At 47.3% G+C, this 13,328-nt stretch overlaps 1 protein-coding gene across 1 annotated transcript in view; it reads right to left on the bottom strand.

Moving 5' to 3' along the window:
* Nucleotides 1–13,328, bottom strand: part of VPS41 (VPS41 HOPS complex subunit) — a 181,230-nt gene that overhangs the window by 64,900 nt on the left and 103,002 nt on the right. The window contains exon 11 of the mRNA XM_015417909.1: nt 5,881–5,978. Coding sequence (XP_015273395.1) covers nt 5,881–5,978 — 98 coding nt within the window. The remainder of the gene's footprint in view (nt 1–5,880; nt 5,979–13,328) is intronic.

The raw sequence follows: 13,328 nt of genomic DNA, 5'->3' as shown, positions 1-13,328 counted from the left end.
CCATGGGGCTCCGAGTACGAGAGCAAACTGTGATTTGGGAGTTACCACAAAAGTTCTTTCTTCCCAATGTTCTCCCGCACCCACCCTCAGTGGCATGGTCTCATGGATACAAGGATCCATGGGTGCCCCATCCATCTGTGTAAAAATAATTGGGGACTTTAGTCTCTTGATGCCCACTTCCAAACTTGCCACCACATTGGGGCTAATCAAGTCTCTCCCACACCCCGAGTCAATCAGTGCTTTTACACGCACATGTGTTCCCAGGATTGGATTCAACAGCGAAACAGTCACAAAAAACAAAGAGGGGGGTTCCCTCACCACAATAGGCGCCTTCTGACTTAAGATGTCCTGCTGCTGTGCGTCCTTCACAGCAGGACGTTCCCATTTTCCGCCGGTTCAGGGTTGGATTCAGCCGAATCTTCCAAGGGTTCTTCTGTTGCGGCTTGCAACGCCGGGGAGAATTTAGGTTTGGCGCTCCCTCTTTTCGGTTGGGCAGTTGGTTTCCCTTTCGGCGTCTGCGGCGGAGGCTTGTCCTTCCCTTGACCGGTCCCGCAGTCCGCGGCGAAATGGCCCCTTTCCCCGCATTTCAGGCACAGTCCCATCTTCATCCTTAGGTCTCTGGCCGGTCTTCTCGGGGGTCATAGCTCCTCTCAGCTGAGTCTCTTTCCCCTCTCCGAATTTCTCTTTCGGCTGCCCACGCCTCGTCTTCCCGTCGAGATGTTCTCTCCAGTCCCTTCCCGGGTAAATCCCCTTGTCAAACAGGCTTTCTCGTAGAGCACTACCTCTGTGAGAAAAAGTTTCTTTAGTCCCTTTTGAGTCAAACAGAGACCAGTAGTCCCACTGCTCCGCATCTCCCGGTCCCCACTTCGACGGGGTAGGCGGCGGCCATGGAAGATATGCCCCTCGCGGGATCGCTCCCCCGACGGCCCCTGTTAGTCCCGATGTAGTCACTGGCGCTTCGGCAGCCGTCGTGACTAAAGGAGCGGACGTAACCAGAGCTACCTCCGTGGTTGATGGTTTCTCCTCTTTCCCACTCATGACAGCCGTCAGATTTGGGATGATAGAGAAAAGAAAGATTCCTAACAAAATGTTGGATCCCCAGGCATTCGAAATAACTCCACGTTTGGATCAAAGCAAGGTTTATTTCAAAGCGATGGTTCAGACAGGAACAAGGACATTGTTAGGAATAACTGCGAATACATATGATCAACATAATAAAGAGATTTGAACCAGGTGAGGGCCAATGAGCCCAGTTCCCGCTGGCGGGAATAGACCTTAGAAACGCGCGCCCATTTCATGGGAACATAACAGTTCTACATAATCAACACAGGTTCAGTTCACAGGCTAGATATCCATAACAAGCCGAGCGAAGCACCAACTCCCACCACCAGCTGCATGACCTTGGCAAGTTCCGCAAAGTACAGAGTGAGCATAAGGAAGCAAAAGAACCGGGGGGGGGGGGAAGGTTACAAGAAGCGTTAAGAAGGTAACACCAGAGACAATGGCAGCTAGCTGACAAATAGTTTCCAAGGGAAGAGAATAAGGGAGAACTCCAGCCCTGTTGTCATGATCATGGGCCTATCGTGGTATGGCCTACAGGCTCTAGGGAGGCCTAGTGGCCTCATGGAAGCCTGTATTGGAGTAGCTATCAGGGCCTATATTTCCCAGGTTCCCTCTGGACCCTGTGATTGGTTAACAGGGGATTTGGAGAGAAAACTTATACCAGCAGAGGAGTAGAGGGTGGTGCCTGGGAAGAAGGAATAAAAGGCCTTGCCCAAAGTGGGAGGGTGTTTTCTCTCTCTCAGGGAACAGGGCTGGTGGGGCTGCTGCAGAAAGAGGGATCCCTCATCCCAAAGGTACCTGTTCTCTGTACCTAGAGGAGGCTAGACCAGTAGAGTCAGACACATTCGGATTCATTGTTCTGCTGATTTACCTACCTTTACTTTGCTCATTTTTTCTAGATGTTTTTGAACCACAGTTGTTATTAAACCGCTTTAATAAAACTGGTTTGCTACTCTGCCTGGGTCCTCACGCCTCACTTGGTTACGTATAAAAGGAAGCCTACTGGGAAAGTACTGTATAAAGGGGTAGGGTGGGTGCTCTGGGCCCTCCCAAGGAGACCCGCACCAAAGTGGTAGCAGCCATTAGAGAACACTTCTAGCCGCTGCCCGTGACACCTGTCCACAAGTTACAAGGAACGCATGTACAACCCATGTACACATGATACGAGACAGGCAAGCTGAGCACGAGATATAAACCCCACATTTACTCAAGTAGTGGTCTCTGACTTCAACTGCAAAGGGAGCGTGCATGGGCTCTTTCCTACAAGCAGACGCATGCACACACAAGCAGGGTTTGTATGTGTTCACTGTAATATCCAAACAGGGCTTCTGACAGACGACCTACGGGTGTTTACCTGGGGCAGGGAAGAGGGAGAATTAAAAATCCGTATTCCTGTTTCCTGGCTTGGGAGACAGCAGCTGAAATGTGTAAATGTCCCTGAGATAAGAGTTTATTTAGGGGGTCTAGACAGAAAGCCGCTGGCCACAGCCGATCCCTAATACAAGCTTTACAATCTTTGAGATGGGCTCCCTAGTGACAACCACCAGCACAGACAACAGAAATACACACCTATTGCTTTACTTTGGCATACCCTGAACCAGGTGACAAACAAGAGAACTTAAATGGTTCTTTTGTGGTTAGAACTCTCTGAAGCTTTTGGAACATTATACCCTTAGATAGTGGAAGGCACAGTGGAAGAACTCACTGAAATTTTGAATCTGGGTATACAAAAACAGTCAAGACAGAGAGCTGGAAGGGTGAGTGAAGCTACAAGTAGCCTTGCCAGAGATGCAGAGTGTCACCATTTAGCAGCCTGCATTTCCCATCCTGTGGGTCCAGACACAAAAGTGGATTGAGAAGCCTGTGAAAGCAGGCTTTTGCAGTTTTATCGATTTGTGCATCCTTTTTCTTAAATGGGCCACCTTACCAAGTAAATTTGGACTTGTGGGCCACCATACAAAAAGGTTGGGAACCACTGGGATAAGCAATCACCGTGGGTACCTCTAAGAATCACCAGGAACTCTATGGTAAGAATTTCCTGTAAGTAGATGAGGCCTTGTTTTTTCTTTTTAAAATCATTCTCCCGATGCAGTTTCAGTGGCAGAGGGCAATGGAGCCTGAGGGTGGGGGATCTTCCACCTCCACCGGGGGCTTGGCAGCTCTATCTCCGAGTCTTGGCAGGATCAGGACCCCCACTCAGGAAGTGTAACACCATCAATTCCTCTACAAGTTTGACATTAGAGGATTCAACATTCTGCCAGACCAGCAGGTGCTGGCGGAGTGGCTCAACTCTCCAGGTCCTTGACTCCTTCCCTAGTCCCTGTGCACTGGCCCATACTCAGCTGTCTGCCCTTGACCTATGACCCTGCCCCCAGGTCAGAATGTCAGTGCTGGCCAGCTCAGAAACTGGACATCCAGTTGCTTCTGCTTACTTGTACTCTTTTCTGACTCCAAAACCGACTGTTCAATATAGAGGCTGGCTGCAACCACAAAGTCAATTAAGGAATATATTTTATTGGAACAGTTTCTAGGGCTGCATGTACACTTTTGGGGTTACAGCAGACAGAATGCTGTCTTCAGCAGACAGAATGCAACACGTCAAGTATTAACCAGTAAACAATTACTTATCTACTATTCTACTTTGTCTAAAATCCAATATTAACAGTTTGGAATGCCAGTTATCCATCATTTTTAAATGCTTCCTTTTTAAGTAAAGGCCTCCTGTTAGCAACAGGAAGACTACAATGAAACACAAGTTTCCTGGAATGTGTCCATTTGATGGGGACCTGTGGGTAATGCTGGCACACTTATCTCCATCATACCCATGACTGAAGCAAACATCTCAAAAACATAGCATCTGAAGAGCTTTGAGACATCGAGGGGTGTCACCACTAATGCTCCCTCTAAGCTGTGGAGTCTTGTGACCAAAAATTCTACTTTGGGAGCTACTGGCATTAAAGTTGTGCATGAGCAGTTTGGCTACTGCGTCAATTAGTTTGCTCTGGAGCCATCCTTCCTGAGCTAAGACAAAAATCTGTGAGCTGGAGGCTAAAAACCTGTGAGCTAGCTCACACTAACTCAGCTTAGAGGGAACACTGGTCACCAGCCGTGGATAATTCTTACCTATAATCAAGTTTTCATGTGAATTCATATATGATCACAAATGCAATTTGGTTTCACCTCCATATCTACCCCTGGGGCATTCTTACCACGTGTTTTAGATACACTGCATGCATTTATGGGCTTGTATTGTTCCCTTAAGTTCTGCCTATTTGGATCATACCATGTACTGTTAAGAAAGGTATGTGCAAATTTTGCATTTTAGAGAAGACGCAGACCAAATCTTCACAGTGTATGTCCTATTTATTAATTACCTCCTATTCCCCTCATCACACTTTATCAGCTCACCCCCTCCCTAGCCAGTCAGCTTGATATCTTTTCTCAGACTCGCTCACAGAGAGGAACTGTGATATTAGTTCTCTTGGGAGAAGCTTGCACGAACACCTTTGTTCCTTTCTTAAAAATAATAAAAAATAATAATCTGGCTGTCCTGCAAGAGGGCTAGAAGTTGACCCTATTGATTTCAATAGGTTTTAGCGTTACCTTGAGCCAATGGCATTTCATTGCCTAGCAACGGCGTGCACCCAGTCGCTCAAGGTTACTATAGCGATGGACTGTCTAATGCCGGTTGGAGATGATCAAGAGCATCTGCCACTCTGAATGCTGCAACTTCAAGGGCTTTTTTTCCTTCTTCTTCTTCCTCCCCCCCCCCTTTCATTTTGTGTTGTAGAATGAATGCGTCATGAAGACACAAGAGATTCATTCTTGAGAAGAGCTAGTGGTGTGATACAGTCTCTTAGCTGAGCAGGTATCACTGAGATAAGAGACCCAAACAGTGGCTCTCGCCACATCACTTACAGTGGCCTTTGCGATTTCCGGAACCGATATGTAATTGTCCATAGGTCAACCCTCAATCCAGGTTTCATCCCTCCTCTCAACTGTCCAAATGGATCAACAAAAATGAATCTAATAACTCCCACTTGTTCAAACAATATCATACTTGTTGTTTCTTACAAAGATGCAAGCCACAGTGTGAAGAGTTTGCACTGTGAAAGCTAAAACTGCAAAGCCAGCGTAGCACAGCAATTACGAGATGAGGGTACTGAGACTCGAATACCCACTCTTTGCTCAGTGACCTTGGGACCGGCCCTCCCTCTTTCTCAGCCTAACCTACCTCATAGGCTTGTTAGGAGGATAAAATGGACGCACATAGAATGATGATGTAAGCTGCTTTGGGTCTCCACTGGGGATAAAAACGGGGTATAAATATCCAAATGTAAAGAAATAGCAAACAGGGTGGCTATACTAGCCCTCCCTTGTTTTACTACTAGAAAACAGTATTCTACCAATTGCACTGCTGGTCTAGACATCCAGGCCAACAAGCAGCCCTATGGATGCTCTTCTAAAAAATTCCTCTAATTTTCACTGCCTCAGCAAAACTTCCTTATTGGCCCCAGCCGTGGCACGTGGTAGAATAGAAATTGTGACAATCTGGTGTTGTTGGGTCTGTACTCAGAGCATAGGCAGATCCCTGCAACAGGGCTGAGACTGTTATGCTAAATGAGCAGCACATCTAAAATGTCCTGTGTACTTCCTCACAATCGGGCCCTGTCTGGGACCTTTGGGGCCAATTCCCAAACAGTCGTGAGGAGGGGTGATGCCAAATGCACACGGAACGGTTTACAAATAAACCAACCTGTGCTTTAAAGGCTTTTAAATTTTGGTATTGTGTTACATGTACATATGAAAACCACTTACTGTTTTCTCCAAAACCTCCTTTACGTAGGAAAGCACAACAAGCTGGTCACAGAGAGGTGCAACTCCACTGATGTGAAATTCGGTGTTGAACTGGGAAACTGTGCAAGAAGAAGAAGCAACATCAGCTGCTGATCTAGCAAGTATCTTTTGCCCAGGCAGCGGCATTTTCCATATCTAGACCCATAAATTAAGAACGGTGCAAGCAAGAAATGGTGCGCTAGGGGGAGCGGAGGGGGGCAACAAAAAGAAAAGAGGTGAAAAGCAAGTTGTGTATCCACTGCCAACTTTCACAGGTCGAACCTGATCAGATGACATGCTTCTGTTTTCTTCAGACAAATCCAGAATTATTCTCCAATCATCACTGAAAGCATATTTAAACATGAGGCTCAACACAAGCATGTTTAAGGACTCTGTTTTCTTTCCCTGATGGGCCAGCTAGATTTAGAAATGACTAACAGTGCCATTCACTTTCTTATTGTTCTAGGAAAACTGCTGCAGAACAAGAGAAGGAGAGGAAGCAATACTTTACAATACTGTGCTCCAGAGGTAATAAAACTTAAAAGGCCAGTGCGCGGGGTGTTTTCCCCTCACCAAGCAGGGAGCCAGCATAAAATACACTTATACACCAAAATGGAATATACTGTTAGAGCGCCATAAGGACTTATGCTGCGTCAGACCACAACAATTCAAGTGCAACAGTTAACTTTAAGTGCAAATTATTAGCTATTGTGGCAGACTGTCAGATTCTGTGGGAGGTAGCGGAGTAGACTGAGGACATCCGTCTCTCTCTGTCATAAGCAAAGCCCTTAAAAAGAGAGAGAGAGATACACCCTACAAAGACTGGATAGCCTGGAATCCGATAGGAACCATCTATCCAGACACCTGGAACTGGGTGGCAGTTCTCCTTCGGCAGCAAACTCACATAATTGAGAGAATCCACAGAGTCTGATCTGGTGCACGCTACAATAATTGGTGGAATGAAGAAGAAGAAAAGACTGGATTTATACCCCATCCTTCACTACCCAAAGGTGTCTCAGAGCGGCTTACAAACTCCTTCCCCTTCCCCTCCCCACCACAGACACCCTGTGAGGTAGGTGGTGCTGAGAGAGCTCTGACAGAACCTGCTCTTTTTTCAAGAATAGCTCTTATAAGAACTGTGGCTTGCCCAAGGTCATCCAGCCAGGTGCAAGTGGAGGAGTGGGGAATCAAACCCAGTTCTCCCAGATTAGAGTCCGCGCACTTAACCACTACATCAAACTGCAGGAGTAACTCATCCCACACAAACACCCATTTACTCCCTCTGGGTAGTTTGTATGCACAGGTCTTCAGGACATGCACAGAAGACGTTATAGCTGTTTTCCAGATATATTCATTGGAATGGAAAAGCAAAGCAAACAGGATCCTCTCCCTCCCCCAGTTTATAGTTCGCTGAAATGACTCACAGCCAGTTATATAACTGAGGGTCTCGGGACAGTGCTTACTGTGTGTTTTGAAACAGAACTTTCCAAGGGTTTCCGGTTTATGGAGCAGCGATGGCGGACGTTCTCCCAGGACCATGGGCGAACAATCCACACACCAGCAGGTTGGAGGGGCACTACCTCAAGTAGCGCCCCCACGGAGCCTTTGGAATAGGCTCCAGGCCAGAGGGCTTTTGAGGGGTAGCCTCTTTGATGGTGTAAAGCTGGAGAATTGAGGCTCCCCTCCGCCCTGACGGTCTGGCTGCTGCGTGGCCTTCGGGCACAAGCTGGTTTGACCGGGACAAGCGCTGGAGATTGAGCGGAACAGCGTTGAAGCAAGCGAGGTCAGAGAAACTGACCGACAATGAACATGAGTTCAAACTAAGCGGACAACTATAAAAAGCTAATCCCCCCGGTGGGAAAGTGGATCACAAAGAGGGACGCCTCTTATGTGAAAAGACTGATAAGCGAGACGAAGGGGGAATGGGGAGGAAAAACAGCGAGTGTGTTTTGAGAGGCTTAATTGATTGCTGACAGCGTGGGAGCGATCTTTAGAGTTGGAGGGAAGCGTCAGAAACTGTAAACAAATAGTAAAAAATGGCGGCCGTGCAAAGAAAGCTGAAAATGAAACCGCTTGGCAGCCAGAGCCCAAAACCGGAAGAGGGAGCAGACATCATGAAAATGCTAGCGGATATGCTTAAGCTAGTAATGGAGCAACTCAATGGTATTAACCAGCAACTGACTGTAATGAATAAAAACTTTGCATCTCAGCAGCTCCAACTGAAAGAAATGGAGAAGAAGGTGGAGCAGGCAGCTGGGAAAATTAAGGAGTTGGACACTACAAGCAAGAAAATGAAGAAAAGGATGGAAGAAGTGGAAACAAAGCAAAATCTACAAGAAAACTGTTTGTTACAGCTGCAGATGGAAAAAGCCAACATGATTCTCAGATTCCAGGGAGTTCCTAAAGCAGAGAAGGAGGATCTGAGGAAGATACCTCAGCAATAGGCTTAACAGCGGATGAACTGGTAAAAGAGATGGAGACGGCTTATAGGGCTTACTCCAATTACATTAAAAAAATAGCCTGCCTGGAGAAATTGTGGTCAGATTCTCAAGAAGACAGACCAGAGATGCTATTTTAAAGGTGACATCAGCAACTCCACTGAAAATGGGAAATTTAATCATTAAAACTTTAAAAGACATTCCATTTGAAATTCGTCAAAAGAGGAAAAACTATAAGGACTTAATTTCTTTTCTTCAAACTAATGGAATTTCGTATAGGTGGGCGATCCCGGAGGGTGCTATCTTCAAGATCAACGATAAAAGAGAAAAGATTATCAGAAAGCTCTCTCATAACAACTAACAAAATAACATGTTAACATTGACGCTGAGACAAACAAGAACTCTACAAGTATATTGTTTTATTAACACTTATATTACTAACACTTTCACTAAGAGGGATAAGATCTCCTCCTCTTGGGGTTTTAGTATAGTGTGGTTACCTTTTCTTTGTCCCTAGATGTAGTCCCCTTCCTCTATATTTTCTTTGTAGTTTGTAGTGTATTGCAAAAATAAAAATATCCCTCTGGGGATTTAAAAAGAAAGAAAGAAAAGAAACAGAACTTTCCTAAAAAAGAGTAAAGCAACCCATAAGGCTACAGTCCTAAGGACACTTTCCTGGGAATAAGCTCTGAGAATTCAGATGGGCCTTACTCCTGAGCAGACCTGTTTAGGGATTACTTCCTTACTCTGGAAGAGCCCCGCAAGTCCTCTGAGCTGTGGCTGTGCACATAAGTCTGCCTTATACCGAATCAGTATCTCAGTATTGTCTACTCAGACCGGCAGCAGCTCTCCAAGTTCTGATTTTTAGCTGGAGATGCCAGGGATTGAATCTGGGGCCTTCTGCATGCTCTGATGGGTCTGTGGCTCAGTGGTAGAGCAGAACGTCTTGGGTTCAGTCTCTAGCATCTCTGGACAGCTGCTGCCAGTCTTAGACAATACTGCTGCCAGTCAGAGTAAGCAAGAGTGATCTTGATAAACCGAAGACAGCTTCATATATACAACCACAGACTACTTTGGACTACTGTGCAACGCTTATACGCCGCTGCCTGCCTGGGCGGGCAAAGGTCCAAATGGTGATGAAATCCATTCTTGTAGTTGCATTTCCAGCAGCTAGCCTCAAGGGTAGCTGTGTGTATGAATGAATTCTAAGGTCGTGAGAGATGGAAGCAAGCCGTGGTCGCTCCAGCAGGCTTCCTCACACACAGAACAGTTGGCATGAACTTACACAGATCCGTTTGTACACAGAAATGATCTGTCAAACGATCTTGCTGAGGTCATGAAATGACGGACAGATCGTATCAGCGGGGCCCAGGGCTATTTTTGGGCAGGAATGTACAGGAACGGAGTTCTGGCTGGCTCCTGAGTTGGCCACGCCCAGCAGGAACTCATTAGCATAATAGGCCACACCCAACAGGAGAAACTCATTAGGATTGGCTACATTAGGGGTGTGTGGCCTAACATGCAAAGGAGTTCCTGCTACAAAAAAAGGCCCTGGGTTTTGACAACAAACAAGGTAAACAGAATAACAAGCAAAAGGTGGGTGTGGCTGGATAACCACACTTCTGGTAACATGTGGGTGCGGCCTAATGTGCTAATGAGCTGTGCTGTCAGGGGTGTGGCTAATATGCTAATGAGTTTCTGCTGTTGGGTGTGGCCTGTTATGCTAATGAGTTCCTGCTGGGCTTTTTCTACAAAAAGAGCCCTGGGGGGCCTGCTTGGGGATGAAACTAAGCCTCTTACATGAGGGGTGTGGTGGGAAGGGGAAAGTCCAAAGCTCAACCCCACCCTACAATATGGCAGTACCTGAACCAGGACATGATGTACTTCATTGGTACACGGCAGTCAATAATTAAAACATCCCAAACTGATCGCTGGGCTGTGTCCCACAATTTAAGTCGATGGTCATCCATCAATACATTCTGAGAGTAAATCAAGACTACCATGAAACAGACGTAAATGTTTTTGTGGAACCGCTGCTTGAATTGCAAGGGTGCCGAGAGGTGCCCAGCCCTGACCTGGAAGGCCCCGCCCCTCGCCTTAGCTACTGTTTTAGAAGGTTCCATGGGGAGTCCCTGATTTGACCCCTCCTATCTCTATCGCGATAGGCCGCCCCTCACCACCTAGATCAGGGGTGTTGAACTCACTGGAAATGTGTTATTTAAAGTTTAAAAAAATCTTTAATTGTGTTTGTCTGTGTTCTTTATAAAGTTTATATCTCTGGCATTACCTTTTATAAAGTTTATATCTCTGGCATTACCTTTTATGACACACACGGCCCAGCCCAACAAGGTCTCATTTATGTCAGATCCGGCCCTCATAACAGAGGAGGTTGACATGCCCTGACCTAGATCCGCTCATCATATGACAGCAGGGAGACTCTCTCTCTCACACACACTATGTCTACCAGAATCTCTGGCCATCCCCCAAGAGTCATGGCTACCTCAGAGTCTACTGCATACACTCGCTGAGGGAATGTTCCAATCCACTGGAGAGAGCCTCATTAACAGCTTTAAAACTGCCCTTCTGTGTAGGGCAAACATCAAGATCAGAAAAGACCTCTGGGCCTAAGGAACCCCTGCAGGGGAGGGTTGGGTGGAGCCCAACAGAAGCGGCCATCCGAAACCAAACAAAACTGGACTCTGCCCATTTTGGCTGGTGGAAGAAGCCGGAACATCTGCCCCAGAAGGAATGCTGAGGCCTGGCGGACCTCTGCGCTTTCTGAGAAGCCACAGTGGGGAATGAACAAATACTTATAAAATTCTCTTCTGGAATGGAAGTGGGTGACAGGAGGATAGGCCCCTGTGAATATTATTTTTGTCACAGTATGGAGACAGAAAGACGGCTACAGAGATTTCACTGGTTTAGGCAACCCTGATAACTGAAAGGAATAATCCACTACAAGGGAGGGGGGCATGAAACTTGCAGGGAGGAATCCCATCTCCCCCCCCCCCAATTGCTGAGCCCGCACATCCAGGCCCAACCATTTACCTCGGAGCCTTGCTGCAACATGTCTGGGAGTCTCTCCAAGCCCTGAGTGGCTCCGAGTGTGTGCCGTGGCAGCGGCCAGGCTCCAAGTGGCTCCCTGCATTTCCCACGGCGGCTGGACCCCAGGCAGCTCCTTGCATCCGCCACAGCGGCAGCTGGGCCCCGAGTGGGTCCCTAAGTCTCCCACGGCAGCCAATCCCCAAGCATCTCCCACATCCGCCACCACTGCCCTGAACGTCTCCCACGTCCACTGCAGCCTGGCCCTTAGCGTCTCCCGTGTCTGGGCCCTGAGTGGCTCCCTGCATCCACAGCTGCTCCAGGACTCCACTGCAGCTGCTGCTGGGCTCCACAGAAGCGAGGCATGCACAGCCAACGCCTTTTAAAATTGTTTACTTTAATTTGGGGGGGGAGATTAAATATTTCACACACCTGTGGAGTCCCCCAAGTGTGCAGAAAAAAAATATTTAGCTTCCACGTGGCCCCAATCTGCAGATTTAAATCTCCGCAGATTGCAGCCACGGGTGGCTAATAGTATATAGATGTATCGCTGCCCTCCTGCTGTCTCTCCCCTGTATCACAGTTGATTACCCTTGGGGGTGTCTCTGTTGCATTTCTCTTTCTGAACCTCACTGCTACTAAAATGATTGCTGCTGCCTTTGGAGCATGCATGGGGGGGGGGGAGTCATCCAAAATACAGCACACAGGAGCATATGGTCTTAGCTCCCTCATTTGATTCATTCATTTATTTATATTCCTCCCAGCTGGGACTCCAAGCAGCTTAGAGCATCGTTTCCCCCTCCTCCGTTTTCTCACAACCACCACCCTGCAATGTAGGTCGGTCTGTACGTGACAGGCCTAAGGAAGAGCGCTTCCAGGGTAGAAGTGGGGTCGGTCTCCCAAGATCCTGGTCCGGGACACAAATTACGGCTCCACACCTGCCCTTGTTTTAGTGCAATGAGGCAGGAGAAGGAGGTTGCTGGCCTTGGTACAGTTTGAACGGGACAAGGTATAAGATTCCCGAGCACCTCCCTGGCGGCTGCGCATTTGTCTCCCTAAACCGGGTGGTGGTTCACAATCACCTCAGTGACTCTATGGCCATCCCATGCAGTCATTTTCCTTATACATGTACACCTTCTGAGCACAAAATAAGTGCTGTTCCATCTCCCAAAAAAGAAAGCGTTTACTCTCTTCTGTGACAGCTTCTAAATGCACTAACAATGTGGTCAACGGCTCTAAAACGCGATGCTTCTGAACAATGTTCCCTCTAATCTGTGGAGTCTTGTGAGCAAAAATTCTACTTTGTGAGCTCCTGGCATTAAAGTTGTGAGCCAGCGATTTGGCTACTGCATAAATTAGTTTGCTCTGGAGCCCTCCTTCCTGAGCTGAGACAAAAATGTGTGAGCCAGAGGTTAAAAAAACTGTGAGCTAGCTCACACCAACTCAGCTTGTTCTTGTATTATTCTTTAAACTTTTCCTTGCCTGGTTTACTTATGTTATGCCAATAAAGGTTTCTGTTTCTCTCTGAACTCAGCTTAGAGGGAACACTGCTTCTGAATATAAACTTACTGCTGAAACCGAACCTGGAGCTGTTCCTGCCGGCAGCAGAGGACAGGACTCGTAATAGTGGGTTTAAATTAAGGGCGGGAAGGTACCGGTTGCATCTTAGGGAAAACTTTTTGACAGTCAGAGTTGTGCAAGAGTGGAAACAGCTGCCTGGGGAGGTGGCAAGCTCCCCCTCGCTGGCAGTCTTTAAGCAGCAGCTGGACAAACACTTGTCAGAGATGTTCCTGCGTCGAGCAGGGGGTTGGACCAGGTTGCCTCTCTGGCCCCTTCCAACTCTGTGGTTCTGTGATTCTTCAGGAGCTCTGTGTGTGCGTGCGTGTTACATCAAGTTGCTTATGACGTATGCTGACCCTATGAATTAATGACCTCCGGAACATTCTATCG

The sequence above is a fragment of the Gekko japonicus genome, unplaced genomic scaffold (assembly GCF_001447785.1).
Source record: "Gekko japonicus isolate JY-2015 unplaced genomic scaffold, Gekko_japonicus_V1.1 scaffold708, whole genome shotgun sequence".
Taxonomy (NCBI): domain Eukaryota; kingdom Metazoa; phylum Chordata; class Lepidosauria; order Squamata; family Gekkonidae; genus Gekko; species Gekko japonicus.
This window is presented reverse-complemented; position numbering and strand designations above follow the sequence as displayed.